At 47.7% G+C, this 27,470-nt stretch overlaps 2 protein-coding genes across 6 annotated transcripts in view; one reads left to right on the top strand and one right to left on the bottom strand.

Annotated features, from left to right (window-relative positions):
* Nucleotides 1-10,530, top strand: part of ASTN1 (astrotactin 1) — a gene marked incomplete at its 3' end in the record, with an annotated part of 255,598 nt that extends 245,068 nt beyond the window's left edge. For 3 of the 4 annotated variants that reach the window (XM_084866119.1, XM_084866117.1, XM_084866118.1), the window contains 3 exons: nucleotides 3,149-3,249; nucleotides 4,083-4,266; nucleotides 8,178-10,530. In XM_084866119.1, coding sequence (XP_084722245.1) covers nucleotides 3,149-3,249; nucleotides 4,083-4,266; nucleotides 8,178-8,415 — 523 coding nt within the window. Of the gene's footprint in view, nucleotides 1-3,148; nucleotides 3,250-4,082; nucleotides 4,271-8,177 lie in introns of those variants that run through there. The other variant, XM_084866120.1, reaches the window with a different exon arrangement.
* Nucleotides 10,531-17,854: 7,324 nt separating this feature from the next.
* PAPPA2 (pappalysin 2) overlaps nucleotides 17,855-27,470 on the bottom strand; it is a 294,094-nt gene continuing 284,478 nt past the window's right edge. For both annotated transcript variants that reach the window (XM_084865191.1, XM_084865192.1), the window contains exons 22-23: nucleotides 22,170-22,268; nucleotides 17,855-20,802 (exon numbers count right to left, since the gene is read on the bottom strand). In XM_084865191.1, the coding sequence (XP_084721317.1) occupies nucleotides 20,728-20,802; nucleotides 22,170-22,268 (174 nt within the window). In that variant the 3' untranslated portion in view covers nucleotides 17,855-20,727. The remainder of the gene's footprint in view (nucleotides 20,803-22,169; nucleotides 22,269-27,470) is intronic.

Here is a 27,470-nt window from a genome sequence, read left to right as displayed (position 1 = left end):
CCCATTAGGATGAAAAACATTTAACAGTTTACAGATGAGGTCAGGAGAATAGCATCAAGGTTTCCAGAATAAATCATTTCCATTTCTGCAGTCAGGGAGTTCAAAGATGAAAAGCACTAGAAATGTGAATGGCATTGATTGCATGATGAACTTGGATGCCCAGTCTGAATATTTCCAATATAGGAAAAAGAAATGTAACCAGGGGGCCATGCTGAGGAAAGTAAAATATGTGAGTTTTTACTGGAGGAGTTGGAAAATACAAAGAAACATAAATGCTGATCCTAGGACAAAGGACAGCCAGCCTACTTATGAACGGGCAGTTGTTGCCTTTTATAACAAAAGGAAGAAAGGTAGCTTCTGTAAAATTCTTGAAACTCAGTGAAACTGGAATTGTCCTTTATAATAAGGGCTCCATAATCCCTATCCCTAAGTCACAACTATTAATTAGGAATTTCAAAGTTCTTATGAGCATGAAGCTGGCATTGGTGTGGGGAATGCCAACCCTCACCCACCCGGGACCCTCCTCAGCTTGGCCTGATGTGGCTAAGTTTCCTGCTCAAAGAACTGAGGCTGCTGCCTTCTCCCTGGTGACTTCCAGTATTGCCCTCTGGCTGGTAAAACTGCAAACTTTCTGTGGCCTTGAAGAAATTAGAGATGGGGCTGAGGAAAAGATAGCCTGTGTCCACTAGGACCTAGTGGAAGGTGGCCCTGCAGATCACAGGACGAGGGCCTGGCCTGGGAGACATTCCTCTGAATAGGATGGAGGGAGGCTGAGCTTCAGCCCCCAGTACAGGAGGAGAGGAGCCCTGGTGAAGTGTTGAGAGCACATGCGTCCTGAGCCTGGATCGTTTCTAACCACTGAGGGTTAGTGAGGCTCTTAAAGTTTCTGCACAAAGCTTTCTCATCTATAACATGGAGGAAGGCAGCCTTCATTTATTGAGTGCGGAGGGTGAGGGTGCCTCTGGGATTCCTTCTGACCCTGTGAGAGTGAGGTGATTGTTCTCATTTTATAGCTGAGGAAACAGATTCAGCAGCATTGAGTAACTTCCCCAGAAGCACACAGCTGGTAGTCTGGGGTGTGGCCGGAGGTGAAGAATGGAATCGGAGTTCTCATCTCTCCATGCGTGTGTTTCATGCCCCAGTCACTTGAGGCTTACAGGAAGGATCTATTAGCAAGATCTTAGCACCTCACCTTGAGGCACAGAGGTAGAACTGCATTTCACAGACTGGCTGACCTTGTCATCTGACACATTTTATTTAATGCACTTAAAAATCATTATTCTGAGAAGGGACCACAGCACAAACCCAGTTAAGAATCCATGATTGAAAAGTATCTTAAAGGGGGTGTCTGGTCCAACATCTTCATTTTAGAGACAAGGAAACGGACCAAAGGGGGGTGACTCTGTGGCCTGCTAACACATGTTCTCCGCCACAGCATGTGCTCACAAGAGAGCCACTGTCTCTGGGGCCTGTGACAGCAGACAGGTAATTCAGAAGGGAGCAGATCCCGGGTGATACGCAGAAACCACCCCCCCACACACACTAGCCTGCAAGGGAGCCTGTGAAAGCAACAGAACTTTCAGACCCCAGCCCTGGAGCCACAGCCAGGCTGTGCTGGTTCCCAGCCTGCACGTGAGGATTGAGGGCACTGGGTCCCCTGAGGAATGGTCTGAGGTCAAGCCTCCCCTCTATGTAGAAGGTTTGGGACTGGTGTGTTTGTCCATATTTCCTCAATAGCCATTTAAAGAAAAACCAGCCGTGGGAAGCATTTCCTTTTCTAATGCCTTCCCTTGCTATTAAAATTAGTGCCTAGAACCCTACATTTTATACTGATTGCCCCTTTAGAGTGATTTGGGAATTAAGTTAAGCACAGGCATTTTTATCCCAGCTCAGTATTCTCTCAATTTAGCTGGAACTTAAAACAAGATGGGACACAATTCCAGGCTGCCCGAGCAGTGGGGCTGCTGGGTGGGTGAGAGGAGTGCTGCCCCCGGGCATACGGCAGAGCCTGTGGAGTGGACGGAGCCACCTGCTGGGATGAGACGGAGAGCTGAGGATCTGGTTCCGGTCTTAGGCCTGTGGAGCCCACCACTGTGGTCTTGGCCACGTGTCCCGCACGACCAGGATGTCAGTGAGATGGAGGCTGCCTGTGTGTGGTGCCCGTGGCTCCTGCATGAGGACTTGGGGAGGTCAGAGGAGGCAATCCACACACTGATACACGGAACGACTTTCTCTGGGCTCCTCTGAGGGAGGAAGTGGTGGGTGGATGCAGGGTTGTCTTTTCTCAACCCAATAAGACTAAAGGCAGCATTAATGACTTTATTCTCATTGGGTTGGGGACAGAGGCCCTAGGCCCCAACACCAGCGGTTATTGTCAAGGTCACATTCACATTCCTCTCTGAGTCCCAGGGTTATCCACTCAGCCTTTAACAGCCAGGTCTTCCTCCCCTCCTTGGGGGGTGGGGGCTCACTGTCACATCCCTCCATGGTTCGTTTCCACTTGGGACGCGAGGCAGCTGCCCTGTGGTCAGAGGACCTGTATGTAGGAAGCTTTACAGAGGAAAACTGCCCTCAGTCCTGTGTGTCCCAAGTGTCAACTGAGCGCCAGACAGGACAGAGCAGGGTCAGGAGCTGTGCAGGGTCTTTGGGCTCCAGGTCCCACACGAAGTCTCCCTGTTTTGTTAACATCCCCGTTTCACAGAAGAGGAAAACTAGCTCAGAGGAGCTAAACATCACAGGGTGGGGAGCAGAAGCCTCAGACCCTGGTTCTGACCGCCCCACAGACTCCTGACCTCAGCTCAGTGGTTGTCAGAAAGTAACTGGCATGAGAATTCCCTGGGCCCCATCCCTGGAGTCTCCATCCAGTAGGTCTGGGTGTGGCATGACTCTGCTGCTGCAGGTCTGGGGACCCCACCTTGAGAACCAGTGCTCTATGCTATGATGCTTCCCATCAGATAATATACCCAAGACCAGAAACCCCAACCCAAGACCCACCAGGAAGTAGTGAGAGGCTTGGGACCACACACCTTGTGACCTGGGTGGTGGCACTAAGTGCATCATGGAGTCACAGAGCAACTGAGGGCAACCTCCTCCCCACATCCAGGCAGAGCCTGGCCATTCTCTGATGACACCCTCCCCTCCCTGCCAGGTTCACCCTGTGGGGTGTGGACAACACAGGCCGCCGCTCCAGGCCCAGTGATGTGATCGTGAAGACCCCCTGCCCTGTGGTGGATGATGTCAAAGCTCAAGGTAAGAGATGAAGGATGCCCAAGGACCACCCCTCACCACCAGGAGGAGGGAGTCTGAGGGAACAACCTAGAGCTCAGGGGGGAAAGAGGATAATCCAAGGCCCAGCAGAGGGGCCTCTCCCTCCCAGGATCCTCCTTGCTCTGCCTCTGGCGGAAATCCTCGCAGTACCCCATCATTCCACAGAGCGAGTCCTGGAGTCAGGAGACGCTGGTGCAGGCTCTGGGCACACCTGGGGATTCACCAGGTGCTCAGTACCTACCTGCTGGGGTCCCCCTGACCTCTGCCCTCAGCATGGGATTCGGCACTTACTCTCTCCATATTTTGTGTATATCAGCAAATGTGAAAGGCCCCATCCATCAGTCTTAGAGTGGAGCTGAGATACAGTCTTCTTCCACCCCCCTCCATGGATAGACTGGCGGGGGTCCAGCAGCTTCCTGCTCCCCAGTGCCGTCTCTCTGTTGCCTCTGCCTCCTTCCTTCCACACACCTTCACCCTCCCTCCCACTTTCCTAGGGTCGCACTGCCTATACAGTATTAACCTATGAGCTTTTGCCTCAGGCTCTCTATTTTTAGGAAACATGGGCAAAGACAACGAATATTATAACTAAAACTAACCTGGGAGGTATTCTATTCAAAGGCTTTCATTTTATAGAAGAGAAACCTGATGGGGCAAAGGTAAAGTGATTGACTCAATCCACTTTCTCCAGGTGCTGGGCACAGTATTCACTAAGTAATATCACACACACGTGTATGCAGGTGTATATGCCTATACACACTAGTTTATATATATATGTATATGAAGTTGTATTTATTTGTCTTGTCTGCCCTCCTCAGAAATAGCAGACAAGATCTACAATCTCTTCAATGGCTACACCAGCGGGAAGGAGCAGCAGACGGCCTACAACACTCTCCTGGACCTGGGCTCCCCCACCCTTCACCGGGTCCTTTACCACTACAACCAGCACTACGAGAGTTTTGGAGAATTCACGTGGAGGTGTGAGGATGAATTGGGACCCAGGTAATCAGTCAACTCCAGTGCCTCTTTTTTCCATTTTTTAATTAAAGTTATTGGGGTGACAGTTTAATAGGATCAAAGAGGTTTCATGTGTAGATTTCTACATTACAAGGTCTGTATATTGCACTGTGTGCCCACTACCCAAAGTCTGGTCTTCCGTATATTAGGGCCCCCACTACTCCCTTCCCTCTGGTAACTACCACACTGCTATTTGTGTTAAGGAGTTTCAGTTTTATATCCCACATATGAGTGAAATGATATGTTCTTTAGCTTTTTCTGATTGACTTCACTCAGCTTAATATTCACAAGATGCATTCATGTTGTTGCAAATGGCCTGCCTTCATCCTTTCTTATGGCTGAGTAGTATTCCATTGTGTATATGTTTTACATCTTTTTCGAACCCTCTATAACAGGGCACTTTGGTTGTTTCCATGTCTTGTCCACCATGAATGTTGCTGCAGTGAACTTAGAGATGCCTATATCTTTGTGAATACATGCTTTTAAGTTTTTGTGTGTGTATATACCCAGGAGAGGGATTGCTGGGTTGTATGGTAGCTCTATTTTTAATTTTTTAAGGAATCCCCAGACTGCTTTGCATAGTGGTTATATCAGTCTACATTCCCACTAGCAGTGAATGAGGGTTACCCTTTCTCCATAGCCTCTCCAACACTTATTATTGCTTGCCTTGTTAATAATAGTCCCTGTAACAGGTGTGAAGTGGTGTCTCATTGTATTGTTGATTTGCACTTGCCCAGTTGCTAGTGAGGTTAAACATCTTTTTGTATATCTATTGGCTGTTCTTATGTCTTCTTGGGAGAAGTGTATATTTTCAGGTCATCTGCCCACTTTTTTATTGGGTTTTTGTTTGATGTTGTTGAGTTATGTATTTTGGAAATTATATCTTTGTCAGAGCTATTGTTTGCACATATCATCTCCCATTTGGTTGGCTGCCTCTTTGTGTTGTCAGTGTCTTTTACTGTATGGAAGCTTTTTAGTTTTGTATAGTTGCATTCTTTTTTTACCTTTACTTCCCTTGCCTTTGGGTCAAGGTCATAAAATTTTTTCTATAACTAAGGTTTATATTTTCTTCTGTATAACTTACTACAGGCCTCGTGCACCAGTGGGGTCCCCCGGCCTGGCATATGGGATTGAGCCAAAACTAGCTACCTGACATCCCTCAAGGGGTCCCAGATTGCAAGAGGGCACAGGCCAGGCCGTGAGGCCAAGGAGGGACCGAAGGAGGGCTCATCTTGCTCAGTCAATATTAGCCGAATCATAGCAGCAAGCTAACCTGCCAGTCAGAGCATCTGCCCCCTGGTGGTCAGTACACATCACAGCAAGCGGTTGAGTAGCCTTAGCATATCATTAAGCATATTAGGCTTTTATTATTTAGGTTTTTGATCCATTTTAATTAATTTTTGTACATGGGGACAAACTTAATCCAGTTTAATTTGTTTGCATGTGGCTTTTCAGTTTTCCCAGCACCATTTATTGAAGAGACTATCTTAACTCCATGTGTGTGTCTGGCTCCTTTGTCAAAAATTACTTGTCCACATACCTGCAGTTTTATAGTTGGGCTGTTCTGTTCCATTGATCTGTGTGTCTGTTTCTCTGCCAATCCCATGCTGTTTTGATTATCATAGGTCTGAAGTATAATTTGAAGTCAGGTAGCATGATACCTTCTTATTGGGTGTATATATACAGTCACATTTGCTCCAACTTCAGTGGTGGGTCATGTTAGGGAACATAAATGTCACAGTTTGAATAGCACGAACATTTCCTATATCATCCTGATTTCCAAGAGCATTTGGATTGCCAGTTTCTCTCTTGTAACTCAAGAGTCAGAAGGAAAATTGGTTAATGAAGTGACCAGGGGAAGAAATATGGATCTCACCGTGTAGTAAGACCTACTGCTGACTATACACTCTTTTCCCAAAACTTCCCTCCTAGGAGACCCTTGAACTAGTTTTTCAAGGCTCAATAAGATTTGAAAATAATGTGGTTTGTGGAAAATAAAGTTTTACTCGTAGTGTCATGAATCTCAGGGAGAACCACAGGAAAGAAAAAGTTCCATTTTTCTTGCCTTAAGATACATCAACCCACTTTGGAGTCATTTGTGGCAATGATTAAAAAGGTGTTTGCTGGATACCTACTTCCTGTGAGCAAGCAGAAAGGATTCCTTCAGTTCAACTTATGGAAGCTTCCAGGTAGAGAGCCACCGGTTGAAATACTTTGATAACAACACTGGTTGCATTGCTAGTAAGAAAGAAAACCACAGGCTCTGAGATGATCAAGGGCAGACCCACATTAATTACTATCTCTTTTAAAGTTAGCAATGAAAGTAGCTGCAAAGACTCGGGGTAAGTAAATCCATCTGTTGGAAAGGACGGCTACGGCATGTTTATTTCTTAAAGATAATATAGGTGCTGCTACTCCCTCTTCCTTCACTTCCCTTTCCTCCTCCGACTCAGGACATGCAGCAGGACAGATTAGAGGATGGGCCGCTGAAGGCCCTGTGGGTGTTGACTTTGGAAAGCTTGCTTGGCCAAACTGCAGGAGAGAGCCCATCTGCGTCAGATGGTCTTAGTGAGCAGGGTGGGGTCAGCTCTCCTCTGGCCCACCACTGACGCTGGAGCAAATGTGACTGCCCTTCCGCTTACCTCACACTGTCTTAGGTCCTTGGCTGTGCTGCTGGGGCCCAACACCTTTTCTCCTGCGTCCTCTCCATCCCTCTGTGTGTGCTCTCCTAGGAATGTGGTGCTCATGGCCAGGAATGAAATGAAAGTGATTATTGTTCTTTGAAAGTTCATTCTAAATGGGGTGTTGTAGCTTTGTTTTCTGGAAGGAATTGTTGATTAAATGGGAAAGGGATGATTTACCATCTGAGAAGTTAGCCTAGTGGTTGATAGAGACTACAAGAGTTTGTGCTGAGCTTCCCAGAATAGCATTTTTCAGCTTGTTCAAATAGACGCTTTCTCATGGTCTCTGAAGAACACAGTGAGTGAAGGATTCCTGCTCCTCCACACATCCTGAATGTTCAGGGTCAACACTAGCGAGCTGGCTGTCAGGTAACTCTCATCTCTGATACAAACCAGGATGCAGGGAAGAAGCCCACACACCAGTGAGATGGGGGCGGGGGGGGGGCATTTCCCCAAGCTACACACACGGGCGATCAGCCTCTATCCTTGGCCCAGAGGCATCACTCCTTTCCAGTGTGTGGGAAGGCCTGGCCCCGTCTGCTCTTTCTCTTCCAGGGATCTGCACACAGTTCAGGTGCCTCTGCCCGCCTTGATTGAGGCTCAATGGCAGTGACCTCCTTCCTCTCTGTGGAGATGGCGGAAGGGAGCATGAACTCCCCGCAGGTTAATTAGGTGATGTGTGCCCCTGAAAGTCTGCACTTTCCACAAGAATGACCCTGTGCCAATGTGCATGGAGGGCATTATTGACCTCTCCCGTACCACAGTCAATTACCTCCACACCGCATAGCTAGTTACATTTGCTATCCCCACAAGGTCACTGTTTCAGCTGCTTCTACTCAATGCAGAAATAGCATTGAAAAGAGAACTATTCAAATACCTTCTATGCCATCTAATGCTAAATTACAGACTTTAAAGAAAACTGATTTGATAGATCTTTCAAAACTGACAGCTCTATGATTTTAAAAGGGCAGACATTCCCACCAAATATATTAGCAATTTCCTCTCTGCATTTTGTGTCCCTGTCTGCCCCACTTTGCATACCCATCCTATTACTGGTATTTCATTCATTCGTTTGACAAATATCTATGGAGGGCCCTGTTTTAAGTGCCTAGGATAGAGCAGTAAGCAAACCAGGCCAGACTCAGCCCCTCAGAGTGTACGGCCTCACACTGCTTGCCTTCCTGTATTCTCTTTCTAACCATGCTTCTCCCCTAGGAAAGCTGGCCTCATCCTGTCCCAGCTTGGGGAGCTCAGCAGCTGGTGCAACAGACTCCTTCAGGAACCCAAGATAAGCTTGCGGCGTGGCTCCCTCCAGTACCTGGGCTGCCGCTACAGCGAGATCAAGCCCTATGGACTTGACTGGTCAGTGCTGAGCCAGGACCTCAGGAAGACGTGTGAGGAGCAGACCCTCAGCGTCCCCTACAACGATTATGGGGACAGCAAAGACAACTAGCACCATGAGGCCCGAGAGCGACTGCCAGAAGGAGAGAGGAGGGGGACATCTGGGTAGGTTTGTGGATTTTTAATATTTTTTAATGGAACATTAAAACCTCCATGGGTGACATCTAACCCAGGAGAAACCGACCCTTGCTCCCTGCAGGATTTCTATGTTCTCCATCTGCATGACCAGGACACAACCTGCCAGCCAGCGGCTTCATGCAGCACCATTTCTAGTTCAGGGGAACTCTTTGGGGCTTATTTTGCAATTAATTTGTTGATTTCCTCCCCACCCTCCATGGAGTTCATCCAGGAAGGGCCAGTACCACTACCAGTGTTTAGTGGACCAAAGTAATTACCGATCACAAAAAAACTTCTGCCCTCCACCCCTCGTTTGTACCACAATCATTACGTTGCTAGCTTTGCAGATCGTTTCTCTGGACACACAGAAAAGAGGCATCTTCTTCGCCCACCTGGTTGCCAGGAGGGCACCGTTGGCACAGGCACCAATGGGGGCCTGGCCAGCAGGAAGCCTGGCTTTGCAGGTGGACCAGTGAAGGCCTGAACACACACTCAACTACCTTGCCCTGGGTCCTCATTTGGAAACATGAGAGAAAGGTCATGGAGAAGAAGTAAGGCCAGCCACAGACCGGTGCTGAGCTCTTCTAAACAGACCACATTCACTGAGTGAGTACTAGGCGCCAGACGCTGCTCTCAATACTTTACATGTCACCAAATTCTCACAACAGCCTCCCCACCCAGTGCTATTCTGAGCCCCTTTTCAGTGATGAGGAAACCGAGGCAAAGAGAGGGTACGTACCTTGTCCCAAATTCTGCCTCTGGTCTGTCTGGAGGGCAGTGTGAGTTCAGGCCGGCATGCTGCAGAGCAAGGCACTTACCCGCCGGCCTTGTGCTCAGTGTTGTCTGGACGGTAGCTGTGAGCTCCATGGGTTCCTGCCCAGAGAGCCTTCCCTTTCCCACTTCCTGAGGTCTACACCCACCCACCATGGGCAGGAGGTGAATCCAGTGCACCTTCAACTCTGTAGCTAGAGCATCTTTGGGACCACAGGGTCCCCTCCCATGTTGGGAGTGAAAACTGGGCTATGGCTGTGAGCTCAGGTTGCTCTCACCCCATCCACATCTTTCTATAGAAAGATCCACAGGTTCATCGCACACGATGGACTGCCCCTCCCTCAGAGACCCCCCTCCCAGAGCAAAGGCCTGCAGGAAACTTGGAAGTCCCACCTGCTCAATACAGGGCTCAGCTAAGACACCTCAGGGGAAAGTTTCTCACCGTCACCAACCAATGGGGTGGCGAGGGAAGGCCACCTTCGCAGCTACCACTGTGCTCTGTCCTTCATTCAAGTTTGAGCAGAAAACCAGGTCCACGCAGGAGGCTCCAAGGTTGTCCCTGGTGGTGGGCAAGGTAAGGGCAGGGAGTGACATCCTGCTTTTTTATTAAAATAAAAGAGGCTCACTGTCACTCCCAAGTCCTTTTATCTTTGCTCTTCCTGTCTGGGACCCATCCCCTTTTCTCTTCCTCCTTCTGCCCCCATCTCTGCACCAGGCATGTGCACACACATATACACCCCCCTCCCCCCGATAAATGGGTCCCATCTACTTTCAAGTTAAAAGTAAGGCCAATATGACTGGGGCAGCAGAGTGTCTTAAGATCCCCCAAGGACTTGAGTGGAGGGTTTGTGCCCTAGAGAGACAAGTCAACCACACCCTGACGACATTGCCCAAAGCATGTCTGGGGGAACTCACCAGTCTAGAGAGGGTGATGGTACCGGCCAGTATTCAGCCTCTAGTTTCCAAGCTGCCAAACAGGTCTTAACGGAGTGGGTCCTGACCTCCAACACTCACCCAGCCTGGTGTCCCCACGAATGGACACCATGAGAGCAGTCATTTCCCATGGAGTTTGGTCTGTTTGTTATTTTTAGTTAACCACATTTCTTTATATTCAAATGTTCTATTAAAAAACTGAGTGTGAAAACCCCCCACTTTACTACTGTAGAAGGAAGAAAGAATATGATTGACCAACTTCAGGTATAGCAGTATTGTTTAAAAGAGAATTATTGTACGATTACTAAAAATGGAACTAAATAATAAAGCTGTTAGTAAATGTCCAGTGTGTGGGTATTACCTTGTGTTTTAAATAATCAGTGTCTGGTTGGACCAACTGGGGAATTGTTTTAAATGTTAGGTTCCAAATACATAGGTCTTATCACTTGTCATCAAAATACATAGGTCTTATCACTTGTCATCAAAAAGTTAAAATATAACAGCAAATTATAATCTTACACTATTACTACCTAGTGATGATTCTTTTTCTCTGCCACCTATTTAAATGTACTGCATACAACACAGCACGCCCAAGACACACTGATGGGTAAGATGAGCTGTTCTCCATCTCAGAGCATAGCACTTTATGGGGAAAGTTAGACATTGAAGCCATCATTATAAAGAACTCCAAACATTTTTTCTCTCTCTACAATGTAACTAACTATAAATAGATGTCATCTCACACCACTCCCTTTACCTTTCACAACCAGATGTGAAGGGTCTGCACACTTAGTAGGCCCCCTTGCAAAGTAATGATGAACCTTCTAACCTCTGCAAGCAGGAACTACTATTAAAAGATGGCTATAAATTCTTTGACATCTCCCATCTAGAAGCATGTTCTGCTGGCTCTCTTCCTGAATCTGGGCAGGATTATGACTATTTTAACCATAGATTATGATAGAAGTGACACTAGGTGACACCTTCTTCTCCGGAATTCTTACTCTGGGAGCCCTGTGTTATCACAAAAGATCTGAGGCCACCTGCCAGAGCGGTCATGTGTGAGCACTCTAGGCCAAGGTCACAATGTAAGCGCGTGGGGCCCAGCCTTCCAGACATTCCTCCTGAGACACCTGACACATGAATGGCGCATCTCAGACCCTCTGCCAGATGCATACCACCCAGCAACCTCTATCAATGTCTCATGAAAGAGAGAAGTCACCCTGCCAACCTCAACCTGGATTCCTGATCCTAAAAATTAGACATCATAAATAAAATGGTTATTATTGTTTAAGGTCCTCATGACACATGAGCTGAACTAATGGCAACATTTCACCGAACAAGCTTTCTGTCTGTCGCTTTATCTGATGATGATGGGAAGGGGTGCCTTACCTGCAGCAAAACTGATCAAGAAGACACAGCCATCTTCAAGTGCCCAGGCCTTGCTGCTCAGCCTGGATATCAGCACGTGCACTCTCAAGGCTCCTGTGACGTGAGTTTACTAGCATTCATGGAGAAGGGGCACCTCCCTTGTCTGATATCACTGAGTGTGGATGCAGACTCACATAGGAGTCACAGTAGTCCAAGTACACACCACACCCCTCCCCATCTGGTCATATCCTCAGACAGCCCAGCCCAGCCCAGCCACTGAGATGTCTACACACTGAGAGAACCTACCACACCCACGGAGCTGTTGTGTCTGCAACATGGTAACCCTGACCGAGAAGGTCAGTCCCATACACTTCAGATCTCTAGACCTTCCAGACAGTCTCTCTTGGGTACCAAACAGGGGAAGATGTTTTGATCTTCACTCTGTAGGCTCTCTGTCCCTTGGCAACACAAGAGGGATCTGAGGAGGCCCACAATAGAGGTGTTGGTGATGGAGTTGACTGGAGCAGGCAGGGAATGGGGGGGACATAAAGGGAGGATATTTGGTTGCCACAGCAACACCAGCAAACACTCAAAGGAGAGGGTGTGGCCCAGGATTTAACGAAGTGCCACTGGGTTTGAGCAGCAACTGGAATGTCTGAGTGTAGCTGCATTCCTCCCCACAGAGCTGGGCCAGGCCACCAGTGGGGGCTGCCAGGACCTCTCAGGAATGCTCCGGGTGAAGACAGGCTTGGAACAGACAAGCAGGCCTCAGGTGTGGGCTTTCTGACCCCCCAGCCACAGAACAGGGCCTCCCAGAAGGAATTTGGAAAACTCCACCAAGAGCCAAAGCAGACTTGATCTACAAATATTGCCACCCCTCCCCCCAAAAAAACAAACACTGAGCCTGACATTCTTCAGGGTATGGGCAGGCATTTGATAAGTTCTTCCCTGCAAATGCTCACCTCTGTCTTTCCCTTGCTGTCTGCCTTCTCCACAGTATCCTCAGTGGGGATGGACCTGGGTCTGAAAACCCTCACAGGCTGATCGATCAGAAGACAGGTTGGTGGCGCATGCTAGCAACAGGAACGTGGGTGGCAGTGGGCTGGTGAGGCAGGTTTGGAAAGACGCTGTAAGGAGAGGCAAGACCATGGACATGGAGCACACAAAAGCCTGAGGTCAAGGCAGGCCTGTGTTGGATTGCCCAGTGGTTAGATGAGGCTTCCACTAGCCAGGAGATTAACCGAAACCCCAAGAAGAAGCCCTAGTGAGGCACCTGCTAGCCAGTTACCCATTAGGAAGGAGGCCTGGAGCGCCCCCTAGAGGCTGAAAAAGCTATCTTGGGAATCTGACCTCGCCTTCTGGTCCAGGTCCTCCGACTCGGACCTTCCCCAAACAACTCTCTTCTGTCTCATTTCATCTTCCCCTGAGCATCAACTAATGAGGCAATTCTTATCGGAGACACAGCAGGAAGGGAAACGAAGAACATGTGGTGAGATTTTAAGGGCTAATTAGGGTGATTTGGGACACTTCCTTGGAAAGGGAAGAAAATTCATTCATTCATGAATATGTATTATTTCTTGAGTTCCAGCTGTGCTATGGAAAGGAATTCACACGAATGCTTTACATGCCAAATGCTTCCAAGGGTCACTAAAGTGGCCCCACTGAATGCTCATAACAACCCTGCAGATATAAACGTATCCCCACTTTGCAAACGGGTTCTCAGAGACCCAGTCACCTGCCAACACCCTCCTGAGCTGGAAATCTACACTAGGTCTTGAGTCTGAAGCCTGCACTCTCTCAATGAAGAAGCATGAATGCCTACTAAAGTTCACTTCAGGGGATAAGTTGAAATACACGGATGTCTCTGTACCTCCAGGAAATTCATTTCCATTTAAGGGAACCTTGCTACTCTTCCCTAAGCCACAGCCATGGCCTGGAGTCCTCTTTACCTCATTAAGGTACCATGTCTAGCTCTAAAATCATTATGGGTGGGTGTAGATTGCTTGTTTATGAGCATGCTACTCAGGCAGAGGCCTGAGACATGCTCAGACATTAACAAGACCCTCTAAGATTGTGGATCAATTACATTGTCTTGCTGACAGTTTTTAATTTTTTTTTAAATCCCTTCCCTTTATACTTGGAATCACATTCTAACTGTTTAATTTGGGGTATTAAACTGGCACATAGTATGGCTTTAAATTAAATTATATTTAAAACATAGCCAAAGTTCAGAGAACATTTAATTGCATGTGAATGGATATGGTGGGAGAGAAGGAGAGGGAGGATGGGGAAGAGGAAAAGGGGAGAGGGGGAGGGAGATCAACAAATTCATTAGAATTCTCTCAAACTTTAAGCCAGAAAATGCACAAAAAGCCAGCAGCATATCACCATCCCTACTACTCCAGCTCCATTGTAGACATTTCACATTCACTGTGCATCCGAGTGGGGAATTATTCCATTTTAGAGGTGGTAAATTTTAGTCTTAAGACATTAAGTGACTTGCTCAGGATCACCTGACTTTATCTCAAGTCAGGTTGTCTCTTAGAGTCTCTATCTCGTCTGATCAACACTTACTATTTCTTTCCAACAAACGTGGAATACACATTTCAAAACCAAAATGTGCCTATTTGTTAGCTGAGCTAAAACACATCTCAACCTAAAGTTGACCCCTGAATTCAATGCAGTCTCCTAGGTTGGACCTATATTATCATCACTTCTTGGATTATTGTTAAAGAACCAAAGAATAAAAGTCAAGTGTCCACAGATCCACCGACCCTTCCCAACATTATATATACATATACACATACATACATATATATATATATATATATATATATATATATATATATATATATATATATATATATATTGGTTTTCAGATCCACAAAAATCTGGGTTGGGATTCAATTCAGCAAAATTCAAGGTTTTGTCTAGGCAGGGCACTGTGCAGGCAGGGCCAGAGACCTAACACCGAGTGAGGATGTGTTTCCGGGCCCCTGTGTGGGGATGTGAAGTACTGGCTTGCCTGAGGCCACCTGGTCCAAGGGGTGAACATGGCCAAAAATCCAACCTGTGTCACACTTCCCAAGCCATGGTCTCTGATGAAGGGGGCTGGTCTCTACTTCAAAAGGCATCAAGTGGCCTAATGGAACCCTGAGCTCAGCTGACTTCGAAGAGTTTACAGTTGAGTAGGGGTAAGACAAGAACACACAGAACCAAACATCAGTCAACTAAATCGAGTATCTTAGGAGAGGACAGGAAGGGCTCAGGGACACAGTAACATTTTCAAGAGCTTCATGACAATGGAGAACACGAGAAGGGGCTGAGGAAGTGAGACAGGGAAGGCACTCCAGGGTAAGGCAGGAGGTTGGGGGATGTACTCACTTCCCTGGGTGGGGAAGATGTGCTTGTTCAGAGGCAGTGACAGGTCAGTGCAACAGTCAGTGCTGGGACTCGTCTGGCCACTGAGGACATGCAGAGTCTGTGGACTCGGTTCCCTGAGTCATGGCTGGCTCGATGGGAGCTGTGCTTTAGAAGGAACGACATGGACTCAGTGTGCTGGTGGGTCGGGGGCAAGAGACAGAGTGGGTACCTTGCTTGGCCATGTTACCATGGTCTATTGAGGGGTTGATGCAGCCTGAGCCAGGGGAGAGCAGGGCAGATGGAGAGGAGAAGGATGGGTGTGAGAGGAATGGGGATGCAGTGGGTTATGGGCAAGCATAAAGAAACTGGTGGCTGAGGAGACCCTCCCTCTGATCCCTCTCTGCCCTCACCTCCCTCCTCCCCTCCCTCTGCCCCAGAGCTGGCCTGGGTGCACCTATACACATGCACCAGCTCTCTCCCACCTCAGATCTGCTGTTCTCTGTGCTGGCTTACTCAGCCCCCAGCTATTCACTGGGTACCCTCTCCCAGAAGCATCTCCCCTGGCTATGCCAAACCTCTTTCTTTTTTTTTTCCCCATAGACTCTTCACCTGCAGACATATTTCCAGGTACACTGTTTGTCCCCTTAACCTTTTTCAAACTCTATGAAGACAGAGACCTGGTTTTGTTCACTGAGTAGGTGCTCAGTAAATATTTCTCAAATGAAACGACATTATCAGCTATGTGGGTGTTTTTTGCTTCTCTAAGGTCAGAGAAGTCCAGGTATACATTGTACAGCTCTGGGGCACAGTGGGTTCATTAATGCTAGAGGGACTGGCTATTAGGCAGGATGACCTATAGAAGGAAATGCTACAGTGAACCATTTGATCTTTCAGAGACTCAAGCCGAGGACCCCACAAAACAAAGAGGAAAAACGGGGCTCATTGGCAAGGAGCTGAACATAGATAATCACGCACACCTCAAGGTGCACTGTCACCAGACTAGATTCTGACCAGAAAGTGTGCCTTTGAGCCTAGGTAGGCCTAGGCCATGGCAGACCTGAAAATAACTATTATTTTTTAACCTCGATCTTACCTTGTTCCAGACCCAAACACCAAGGCACATACATACACTTAGAAACTCTGTGAGCGTGGACCATGGTGACATTAGAGTCACACCTCCTCCATGGCCAAGCCCCATGTTCTTATCTGAGCCAACCATTGGGTGAGCTAGCGAGATGCCCTGGAGCTGTTCATAAGAGGGACCTTCCCACTGCCCTCCTGCCCAGCCGGAGCCCCTCACCGTCTGGTTGGCCTGAGCCTGAGAGCAGGGCTCTCCAACTGACCGTGCCTCAGCCAGTCATTTCAGGTTTCAGTCCGTGGAAACCAGAGCCCCCGTCGCTCCAGGACTGTCCCTGGGGAAGCTGTTCAGGAGAAGGCAGCCTCGCCAGATGGCTCAGGCCAGCCTGCCAGAGTGGCATCTGCAGGGACATCTGCTTATACTCAGGGCCTGGCCTGGGCTGCGGGCCCTGGGAGGGAGCGCTCAAAGGCTCGCTCTCAGTTGTCCTGCCCTCAGTTACCAAGAAGTCCACAAGGATACCCAGGACACCTTGAAACACAAGCAGGTGAAGACATGTCGCCTTCCCATCTCAGGTCTGCGCTGGGCCTCGTGGGCGGGACATCGCATAGAGGAAAGCAAGCATATGCCACATCCCGTTTGGGACAGAACACTGGGACTCCCATCCCAACTGCACTTAGTTGTATGAACTTACATTTCTCAGTAACCTGTCACTCAGTGTCATCATCTTTGAAATGGGGAAAAACAACATAAAAACACACACCTCTTCGTGCTCTGCCTAATCAATCCATGGGCAGCCATAAAGCGTAAGCAAGCACTTGGTGAACCATAAAGAAAATGCAAGGTGATACTCTTTTTATTCTCAAATGTTCACATGTAATCAACTCCCTCCCATCCTCACCTGCCTATTCCTCAGGGCTGCCCAAAGGGCTCCCAGGGGGCTGAGCGACCCCCAGCCTTCTGACAGCCCAGAGGCCTTGGCACGCTGTCCCCAGCTACAGAAGCCTCCTGGGGTGAGCCAAATACTGCGTATGTGAGATTTCCAATTGCCTAAAAAAGCAGCCATGTGCTTTCTTCAAAAGCTTGCTGCTCCTGGCTCCTGTCCTGCCGGTACTACCTTCATGGGGGCGGGAGCTTACCACAGCAGCATCACCTTGAGGTTCCCCCCACGGTCCCCTTACACAGCCTGTTACTCACCGTTCTCTCTTCCTTCTCACATCTTGGCATCTCACAGAACCAGGCCTGACCCTCAGTCCAGTCATGGCACCTAAAGGAACCTTCTTCACCAGCTTGAACTGGTGTCCTTGTCTATGAAATGAGCACATGGAAGTTGAGAATCTGTTGTGAGGGTTCAATAAAGTTGTGTTTGCCAAGTGCACAGCATGCATGAGCTGGCTGCTACCTTCCAGCTCAGCTGAGTGGCCCACTGACATCCAGTGACACAGCCTTTCCTCATCCCATTGCTGTATCGTCAACCCTTTCCGTCCCGTGGCCCAGACTCTCCCCTGCTCCCTTTTCTGCTGCTAAGATCACATGCATCCTTCACAGCCATCCTTCAGATGCTACCTACCTTGGCATCAGGGGTGAGGGCCACTTCCTCTGAACCGTTAAGGGTTCTTGCCCTTTGTTGCTGTAACTCCCGAGGCTCTTGACATCACTACGGTGCCCTTTGCTTCTGTATATCATCACATCTAACAAAATTCCATGTTTCTCTTCCTTACACATACCAGTTTTTTCCTCGTTTCTAAAAGCCAGGGAGGAATGGTGGGTCTTCAGTCAAAAACCTCTGCATCTGGCACTGGCACTCGGAAAGCGATCTGGAAGTGGTGGGAGGACTTACGGAATAAGACACCAAACACACCTCACGTGCTAATTTCTTTAATAAACACCTTACAGTCGTACAGAGTAACATGCTGTGGCTGTTACCTTCCAGTGCAGGGATGGGCTCTGTTCACCGTGCTCCCCTCAAGCCCTCTCTCGGGCACCAGCTGACATGCTCACTGGTGGTGCCACAGTGCAGAGCAAGCATCAGGCCAATGGCTCATAGTGGAAAGGGAGACTCCAGGGCAGCTCTTCCCTTTCATGTGCAAGTCTGTCCTCTCGTCTCTGGTTGGCCGCAGCCAGCCATTCCTGGGCAACTGGATACCAGAGTCCCCAGTTACCAGGGAAAAGAGGAAGCAGAGTTGTGACTTGGAAACAAAGACATAGATGGGAGGGGTCTTGGGAGAGGCTGCCTGTGACCCCACGGGGGAGGGGGTGAGAGTTGCAGAACTCTGACCATCCTGGGGAGCTAGGGGGAGCTAACACCCAAAGTTCTTTAACTTGATGAGTGACCGAAGGAGCTCAAACACTAATCTGGGCACAAGGGCTGAAAGGACCTGCCCCAAGTGGAGGGCTTTCCAGCCACCATAGCAGCTGGAATGAAGAAGAGCATGCCCTCCAGGCCGTGGGGAACTGCAGGCGTCCCCGGCAGAGAAGAAAATACCTTTATGTGAAGGATGAAGAGAAGCATGCTCACTCCACTCCTGGGGGACAGAGCACAGACCTGCCCTGGCATGGCCTGCGGGCTCCGTGTACTTGTGGGCGCCGCCGCCTCCTGAGCTGGGCTAGGCCAGGATGTCTACTGCCTCCATCTCAGACAAGGACGGACCCTGCACAGAGCTAGATACCCCGCCAGGAATTCGGGTACTTTCTCCAAGAAAACAATTTTACACTTTTTTTTAATGGAGAGTTGAAACTTTTCCATTGTCTTTCCCATGGGGAAGTCTACCAGAATCCCAGAAATAAACATTTGTTCTCTTCTTGGGGCACTAAACGTGAGCCCAGATGGTGAGCGGTTTCTCTCACGCCTCCCGATTGGCGGTCAGGAGGATGAGCGTTGTTGGATGGACTGCTCTTTCTTTCCCCAGTATATAAGCCACCCTCATCCCATGTCCTCTTCACCTGTTTCAGAACAGTCTTCCTTCCTGTGTGACGTGTAGCTCCAGATAGTGGCAGGTCACATGTCCGCGTCCTGTTTGCACAGCCATGGACTCAGTGTTGATGGGAGACCAAGCGGCTTCAGGGGAGGCAAGCTCTCGGCCCTCCCCGAGATGACAAACTGGGCTCTCAAACAAGAAATTAGTTCCTGACGCCCATTCCCCGAGGCCTAATCCAGAAACTGTTGCCAAGAAACACAAATGTCATAGACCTCATGTAAGAAAGCCAGCCTGGGATGCAAGGAGAGGCGGGTTAACTGGTGCGGCATGAACAGCCCATGTACCCAACTAGAAGGAATACAAAGTGGACCCTAAATAGTTGAAATTCTTCTTTCTCCCCACAGAGTGTCACCCTTGCTCCACGTGCTTCCATAGCTTGGTCAGATGGAGCTGTCTGGGCGACAGATCTCACACTTCAAGCCTGAAGAGAAATTACTCTGATTCGGAGTCAGTCAAAGGATCCCTGTGGTCAGCATTGGAGCCTGGAACAAGGTGGCGTCTGCTTGCACATTTCATCTCTGGACCTTGATTAGCCCTGGCCTCTCTCTTCTCCATGGCTTCCCTCTGCTCCTGCATCCTTCCTGTTCTTCCATCTCCTCCCGCCTTCCTGTCTGTCATTTCCATAACATTTTCTTCCCCGAAAGTCAATAATTGGTCATGCGGCTGTAAATGATGGCCAGGCGTGGGGACTTAGAAGGAGGGAGATGGGAGCCACGTAGGAGGAATGTGTGACTTGCTATAATCCTAAAACGAACATGCTGACTGGCTGGCAGAGCACCACGCTGGGAACAGCACACGGGAAGGTCAGAAATCCCGGATCTCACCAAATCCCACTAAGAGTTCAGAGAAGTTAACATATTCTTTTCAGACAGCCACTCAAGAAACATGGTCCAGTTCTCCTGTGATCCTGTCAGGAGTGGGTACTCCTGCCCAACTTTCTGCGCCTCCTCGTGTCATCTTTCCAACCCCATCTCCTCAAAGCGGGCCCAGCTCCCAGCTCAGCTCATAAAAAGATGATTAGCTGATTCAAGAGCCCCAACTAATCGGTCTCTCTTTCCTCTATTTTCCTCAGCCAGCCCAACCCCATGGATACAAAGGTGGTAGAAGGACTTGCCTTTCTGTCCTCAAACTCTTGGTGTTTATTTTGGATGTGAGCTTCACAGCAGCATGTGTGGAACAATGGATAGTTTTTAGCTTAGTAGACAGCAAAAAATATAACATTTATATATATATATATATATATATATATATATATATATATATATATATATTTATATAATTATGTTTAAATACTTATAAAGAATAACTAACCTCGTTATTACTTTGGGTGACTACACAGATGACAGGGAGAGAGCCAGTTTAGAACAGATGAGTCCTGAAAGGTGGCAGTTCATTCAAACTGGGTGTGGAGAGTGTGTTTGGTAATGGTGTACAAGTTGGGTGGGGCTGAGGAATGGGCAGGGTGCCCAGCAGGGAGCAGGCAGAAGTTGAGGATGGAGTTGGATAAAATATAAATGAGGGAGGAGGGTCCTTGTACACCTATCATATTTCTCCTACTTTTAATCAACTGCCTACTATTCTTCCCTATTTGAGCTACTTGATGCAACAGGTGGCTCCTACAGACCTCCTCCTGCGTTCCTCATAAGCTCCATGCTCTTCTTCATTCCAGGAACTTCCTTCCTCATTCACCTTTTGTTTCCTTCCCTGGAGGACTCTCTTTCTTCCTGCCTCTAGGGTGGTAGGAGGGACTCCTCCACAGTTACTGGTTCTCTTCTGCCTTGGGGTCTCGGCAGGTGCATTCATCCAGGTCACAGTCAGCAGCGAATGGGATGACCTGAGGGTTAAGGAGAAGATGAGGTGGGGGAACAGTAGCAACTACCCGGAGGACATCTATGTGACTGAAATAAGATGATGGGTATAAAGCACACATTTCTAGGAACCTATGGCTCCTGTAACTCCTCCTTCTAAAGTTACCACTAATGTCTAAAACTGCTGCTGTTAATGTTTTTGTCATATTATTGTGGACACAAAATCTCTATCAAGTAGGTAACATGAATATCAGTGTTTTTTCTTCACCAAGAAGGCCAAGAGAGGTTGGGTGACTTAACTACGACACACCACCTAGAAAACCAAGGCCCTATCACCCAGGTCTAGGGCTCTGTGCCTGGATGTGCTTGGAGCAATAGGACCATCTTGGCATCTTCATAAGCATGAGGCTTGGCTTTCTTGAATCAAGGATACACTCTGGCTTGATGAAGCAGTGCATCTCTCTACCCACTGTTTATGGCTAGACTGCCTTCCTGTTTCATAATTATCCCTCCTTCATGCCAGACATGGTCCAAGAAAGTCTGCACTGTCGGCACTTCTATCAATAGATAAACACACTTTTGGGATGTCCATAACTAGCTTCAGAGAGATTGGGGCATTCGGGACACAGGATGTAAAGTGGCAGAGATTCTACCCTTTGGCATGGACAATCAAATGAGATAAAAATAGATGTGTTTTAATGGTCCAAACACACTGGGCAGAAATACCATCTCTTGCATATTTCTGATTCAATAAATTGGCCAACTAGCATCAAATATCTTTGGAGGAATTTTTTTTTCTTTAATCCACATTATTGCAAAATTTCAGCCTATTGAATTTTACAGGCTTAGCTTAAGCATACTTGCTAATGTAATAGAACCCAGATAAATAGGAATAAAAGGCATTGAGAAGAGAACCACTGTTGAGGATGTGATCCAGGGAGGACTCCAGGTAGTTTGTGGTGGCCATTCAACATATGTTTGCAATATGCTTATAATATACTTTATAGGATTATTAATTTAATTGTAAAGATTAATAACTGGATATTACTTCCTGCATCTCTGAGGGGTGGAGGCCATTATTTCCTAACTACAAAGATGTTTCCTGAAGGGTAAGCAGGTGTGAGTTTCTCAGAGCAAAAGCCAGGGCTTTTCTGAAGGAGGTACTGTACTGACAATTAGAGAATTAACACTTTTGAAGGAGTTATCCTAAAAAAACACTATCCTGAATCCTGTCACTTTAGAAACCCCCGTGTTTGTTCATTGTGACTCCCTCTTCTTGACTGTTGAATAAAAACAAATTGTGATATACCAAGGAGAGAAGGAAAACTAGCCAATGCACCTGCTTCTTTCCTGGGGCTGTCCCACCCCCACCCCCCGGGGGGCCCTCACTTACCTTCTTGGAGGAAAGTGTGGAAGAGCAGCAGTCGCCCCCATCGTAATGGCAGTAGGCTCGATTGTTGATAGTATCACACCAACCATCTGCTTGGAAAGGCTGGCAAGGAGGTGAGAGTTCAGTGTCCAAGCCCAGCTCCATCTCCTCTCCCACTCAGCCCCGCCCAATTTAAGCTGCGAACTCAGGAGATATTATGGAAGAACACCCAAGGGGCATGACACAATTGACCTCCCATTCTAAGAAGTTAAAATCTCAAGACCATCAGGCCTACGGAATGATCAAATTTCACCTGTAGAGCCTGCACCTGGCCTACTCAGGGGTCCAAAATGTTCGTCTGAACTCCTGGATGAATTGTTTCATATTCTTGTAATAACAGGCCCTTATATCATGTAGGCTACAAAACAGCTTCACACATTTCATTTTATTTTATTTTTTTAATCCTCACTAAGGGATATGTTTTCACTGGGTTTTAGAGAGAGAAGAAGGGAGAGGGAGAGAGAAACATCAGTGTGAGACACATCGATCAATTGCCTCCCACAGTTGCCCTGACCAGAGATCAAACCTGAACCTGGGCATGTGCTCCAACCTGAAATCAAACCCACAACCCTTCAATGCAAGGCAAAGCTGGCTTTAAAACTCCTGTGTTACCAGTGAGGAAGTGGAGATGCATGGAGATGACAAAGATTGCCTGGGGTCTCACAGCTAAAGCAGAGTTTAGGATCAGCAGTCATGTATCTTGACGTTTTGGTGCTTCTCACAGACTATGACTTTCACCCCTTCTCCTGGCACTTGTACTTAGGATCCCAGCAGTTCTAGTGCTATGAGGACTCAAATGATGTCTGTCCAGAGTGCAGTGGTTCTCGGGCCTGGGACACCCGTGCTGGAGTAGAGATAGTCCAACCTGATTAACCACTTGTGCACAGCAGCTAGACATAGGGTTATAGCAGAGAAAGCTAAAACATTCCCATTCACTGCTCTTACTGCTTCGAGTTCATAGAAACTAAAATGGGAAAAGGGCCCAGGCCAAACCAGAGTTAATGGAGTGTTTCACCCCAAAAGGCAATGTGTGATAAGAATAGCAACAAGCGGTTAAAAAAGTAGCTCAGCGGCCCAATGCATTGCTTCTATCTGTGTTTTCCAATGGTCTTCAGCTCTATAGCAGCGGTTCTCAACCTGTTACGACCCACAGGTTGAGAACCACTAGCAGGGTCACCTAAGACCATCAGAAAACATAGGTATTTACATTATGATTCATAACAGTAGCAAAATTACAGTTATGAAGTAGCAATAAAAATAATTTTATGGTTGGGGGGTCACCACAACATGAGGAACTGTATTAAAGGGTCATGGCATTAGGAAGGTTGAGAACCACTGCTCTAGAACCACTCGTGGAGGGCAATGGTGGCCCACAGCTTCCTAGAGGTCACGGCAGCCAGCCCACCCACTCAATCACATTAGCTCTCCCCATCCTGAGTGATGCCCAAATGCAAAGTCTCAGGAAACATCTCATGGTCAGATTCTCTGTCCACAAGACAGTCAATAGACTCCTGAGTCCTGAGGCCACCTTCCAATTTACATGTTCACATCAGTTTCCCCCACCCTCCTTAAATGTCAAATAGAAGGACTGTTCTCTATTTTGCTGTGCTTTGATGAGACAGATCACTAAACTGAAATTAAAAAAAAAGTCCATTAAATAATTTTTAGCAATTAAGTTACATCAGAACGAGCTCATCCAAGATATTACTTCAGTGTTTTGATTTACTCTACAGGGTCCCGAGGTCACTTGAGCATCATTCCAGATGTGTACCCCTTTGCCAATCACCAAAAAGCGGCTACTTGTGGGGTGGAACTCAACAGGTGTTGCACAGCTGCACAATAATGTCCACAGCGAGCCGGAAGTGAAAATGAATTCTGTTTTCAACACGGGCCTCACCAGGCTTAAGAGAAAAGATTCCAAGAGGAGCATCTGTCTTTGACATGAAGCCAGGTCTCTGGCTCTGGAGAATGGGGAATAGATACACCATCAGGATCTGGGTCCCCACTGCAGCCAAGTAATAGATCAAAATACAGCTACCTGCATCCTAACACCTAGCAATGCCCGGAGGTCCTCCCTGGAGGACCAGATACATCTATGGAGATCCCCCCCACCCCAAGTTTTTCTTTTTCAAGTGTTTGGAGTTTATTTTCTCATATAACGTGACATCTGTTCCTTTTCCTCCAACCCTGACTTATCATTGGCACAACATCATCGGTTCCTCCTTTCCTTTTCATCCAGTTGTCTATAAAAGAGACCACCCAAAATACATTTCCCACACATATAAGTATGGTTGCAGTATGGACAGCTTTAGCATTTGGATGAATAAAGGATCCAGGGGAATCTTTCTTTCCTAAGTGCTCCCCAAGCATGGCTTCTCACCTCAAGAACATGAGGGAGGACACGCAGAGAGAAGTGGTCTAGGTGACCTTCTAGGCCCCACTGCACTTCCACTGCCACAGCCCAGACAGGCTTCCTACAAGCTGCTGCTGCTGCTGCAACTCTGCTCTTAGAGGGTCATCTGAGAAGAGAAGGGAATATGTAAGAAGGAGCAGAAATGCAGAGAAATGGTTGGAAAGACCCCAGTATTTAATTTACTATATACCTATTAGAATTAATTGCTCCTCCCCCAACCTGCCAAAAACAACTTCTCCACCCGAAACAAACAGAGGCTCCCATGGCAACACGGTCCTGGGAAGCTGAGAATGGAAAAAAATGGGAAGGGAAAAATGACTAATTGATCCCAAGTTTTTAAGCTTCTGTAGACTGGATGGAGACGGGAGATCTAAGTCTCAGTCCCAGAAAGGTGTCCAGCCTGGGGTGGCACTCCTTCCCAGAAGCTTTCCCACGGGAGGGTGCCAGAGGCTCAGTGTCTCTGCTGTGTGACCACCGACAGCGCCACGACACCCACCCCTACGCCCCATTCCTCCTGTCACATCAGGCAACAAAGTGTATTTTTCAAATACCTGAGCCTTATTCCTTTAGAAGCCACATTTTCATTTTAACCCTTTTTGACAAAAGAAAAGAGAACCTGTATAAAATATCTATTTCACTGACTTCTAATAACTTACAGAATATAGAGTCATTGACATGAACACCGCATGCACGCGCGCACGCGCGCGCACACACACACACACACACACACAAAACCCCAGGTCTGTCTCTGGCTTCTTAGAATCATACTTTAAGTGAATGGGTGACTCTGAGAGTCTGGGTTGCTCTTCTCGTGACCTACAAGCTGGATGGGGCCTACTGTAGTTGCTGGAAGGCCTTTCCTGCCAGCCTCTCTGTGCTAGTTGTGTTCCAGGCAGATGTGGCTGGCTACATGAAAATGAAGGAATACGAAGAGGAAGGTGCTCAGTCTACCTTACCTACTAGTACACTGCTTTGGAAACTTCTCAAATTGTCTTTACAATTTCTCATGTTATGTTTTCCAGGGATAAGCTGGTTAAGGTTTTGCTGGGGAGTTAACCCTAGAGATGGTGGCTTTGTCTGTTGTCCATGGTTGTAGTCACTTATGGGATCGGTCAACATTCTTTATCCCACACCTACAGGTGCCGGGCACTGTTACAGGAATATGTAAATGAACAAATAAAACATGGCTCTGGCCCTGCAGAGACCCCACAATGAGCAGGTATCACTCACTCCCACGATGAGTGCTGGCACAGAGTGAGCAGAAAAGACACCCCTAATCCAGAACTGGGGGGCGGTGTTGGCATGAGCTCTCAGGGGCTAGCTCTACAGTAGCCCTTGTGGAGGATACACAGGACTGGATGAGAAAGGAAGAGGAGCCTGAGAAAATTGCAGATGAAGGAGAACACAGAGAAGTGGGTGATCCCAGACTGCTTAGCACAGGGCCTGCCCTGGAAAGAGTTCTGACTGGGTGGCTGGTAATACCTCTACGACTTGAATCAGACTAAGGATATTTTTCTCCTACAGCTTGCAGAAGTCAGGCCACATGTATGTGTTAGAAAGGTTAGTTTAGACTTCAGATCTTCTAACCGACAGGCTGGGCTCTCAGCCAGAAGTGACTGTATCGCTTAGGGAAGGCATAGGCAGAATCCTGATTAAGCATCTTGAGGAGGGTTATGGACCAGGAGAAGATGTGATCAAGTGTTTGCCTGAGGCCTAACACATTTTCTTTCACCCACACCAACTCCCACCAAAACCCTCTAGTGATGTGAAAGACAAATGAGCCCCATGCCCATTTCCTCACATTGATTGGGCTGCACCAGGCCCAGGAGAAGCCCACTGTCCAGGACAGTTCTGAGGCTGTGCCCAAGGGGGCCCCTGTTGCAAATACAAGCTGGTGAAAGCATACTACTCTTCTGTGTGTGCTAATTCTCTTTCTTCTGACCCTTCCCTTGAATGGTGACCTTTGGCCTGATTCTTCTTACCGTATTTTCTGGCGTATAAGATGACTTTTGAAACGAAAAAAACCCTGCTCAGATTGGCCAGAGTCAGAGAGGCGGTCTATTAAAAAAAGAACTGGTGTTGCCTCGGAAGTGGGGGATAGTCTTATACAGTGAATATAGGCCTAAACCTATGTTTTAACTGTAAAATTAGGGGGTCGTCTTATATGCCGGAAAATACGGTACTATTCTTTTGCTGCATGGATCTGCCTACCATGTCCACACTGCCTGGGATCCATGACAGGCACTCTTAGCATCTCAGGGCCAAAACTTGAGAAGTGTTTGAGGCCACTCAGGGACCCTTGACAGCCACAATGCTTTTTGCTTGTTTTGTTGTTTTAAGGATCATAGATACATGAAATTCTAAGGTGTAATGGAGCCTTGAAGACCACTTAAGCACAAAATTCCCATTTTACTAATGATGAAATGGAGCCTTAAAAAGGAGACATGTCCTGCTTACAAGGCCAGTTAGTGGTAGCCCTGGGAACTGAGCCCAAATGTCTTGATTCTTGACCTGATGCTCTTTCTACAAGGCCAGGCTCCCATGATTTGATGATTTCATTAGTCTTTTATTGATTGGGAATGCAGGGTGAGGTAAATTCCCTTGGCACCTCTATAACAAGAAATTAGGTGCAAAGGCATTAATCATGAAGTAATGCCAGACAGCCAACATGGAAAGTGAGAAAGGGTCATAGGTATAAAACCTGAATTCTCCTGAACCCCCACAACATCACTTCCCATTTTCTCAGTGATGAGTCCAAGTTTACCCCCAGCAAGTGCCCTGGCACTGGGGCTCCTTCTCATCTTGGGGCTAGGTTGGCCCACATTGGCAGAGAGGCTGATCCCCCACCCCCA

This window comes from Pipistrellus hanaki (genome assembly GCF_964339955.1).
Source record: "Pipistrellus hanaki genome assembly, chromosome: 18".
In the NCBI taxonomy this organism is placed as follows: domain Eukaryota; kingdom Metazoa; phylum Chordata; class Mammalia; order Chiroptera; family Vespertilionidae; genus Pipistrellus; species Pipistrellus hanaki.
This window is presented reverse-complemented; position numbering and strand designations above follow the sequence as displayed.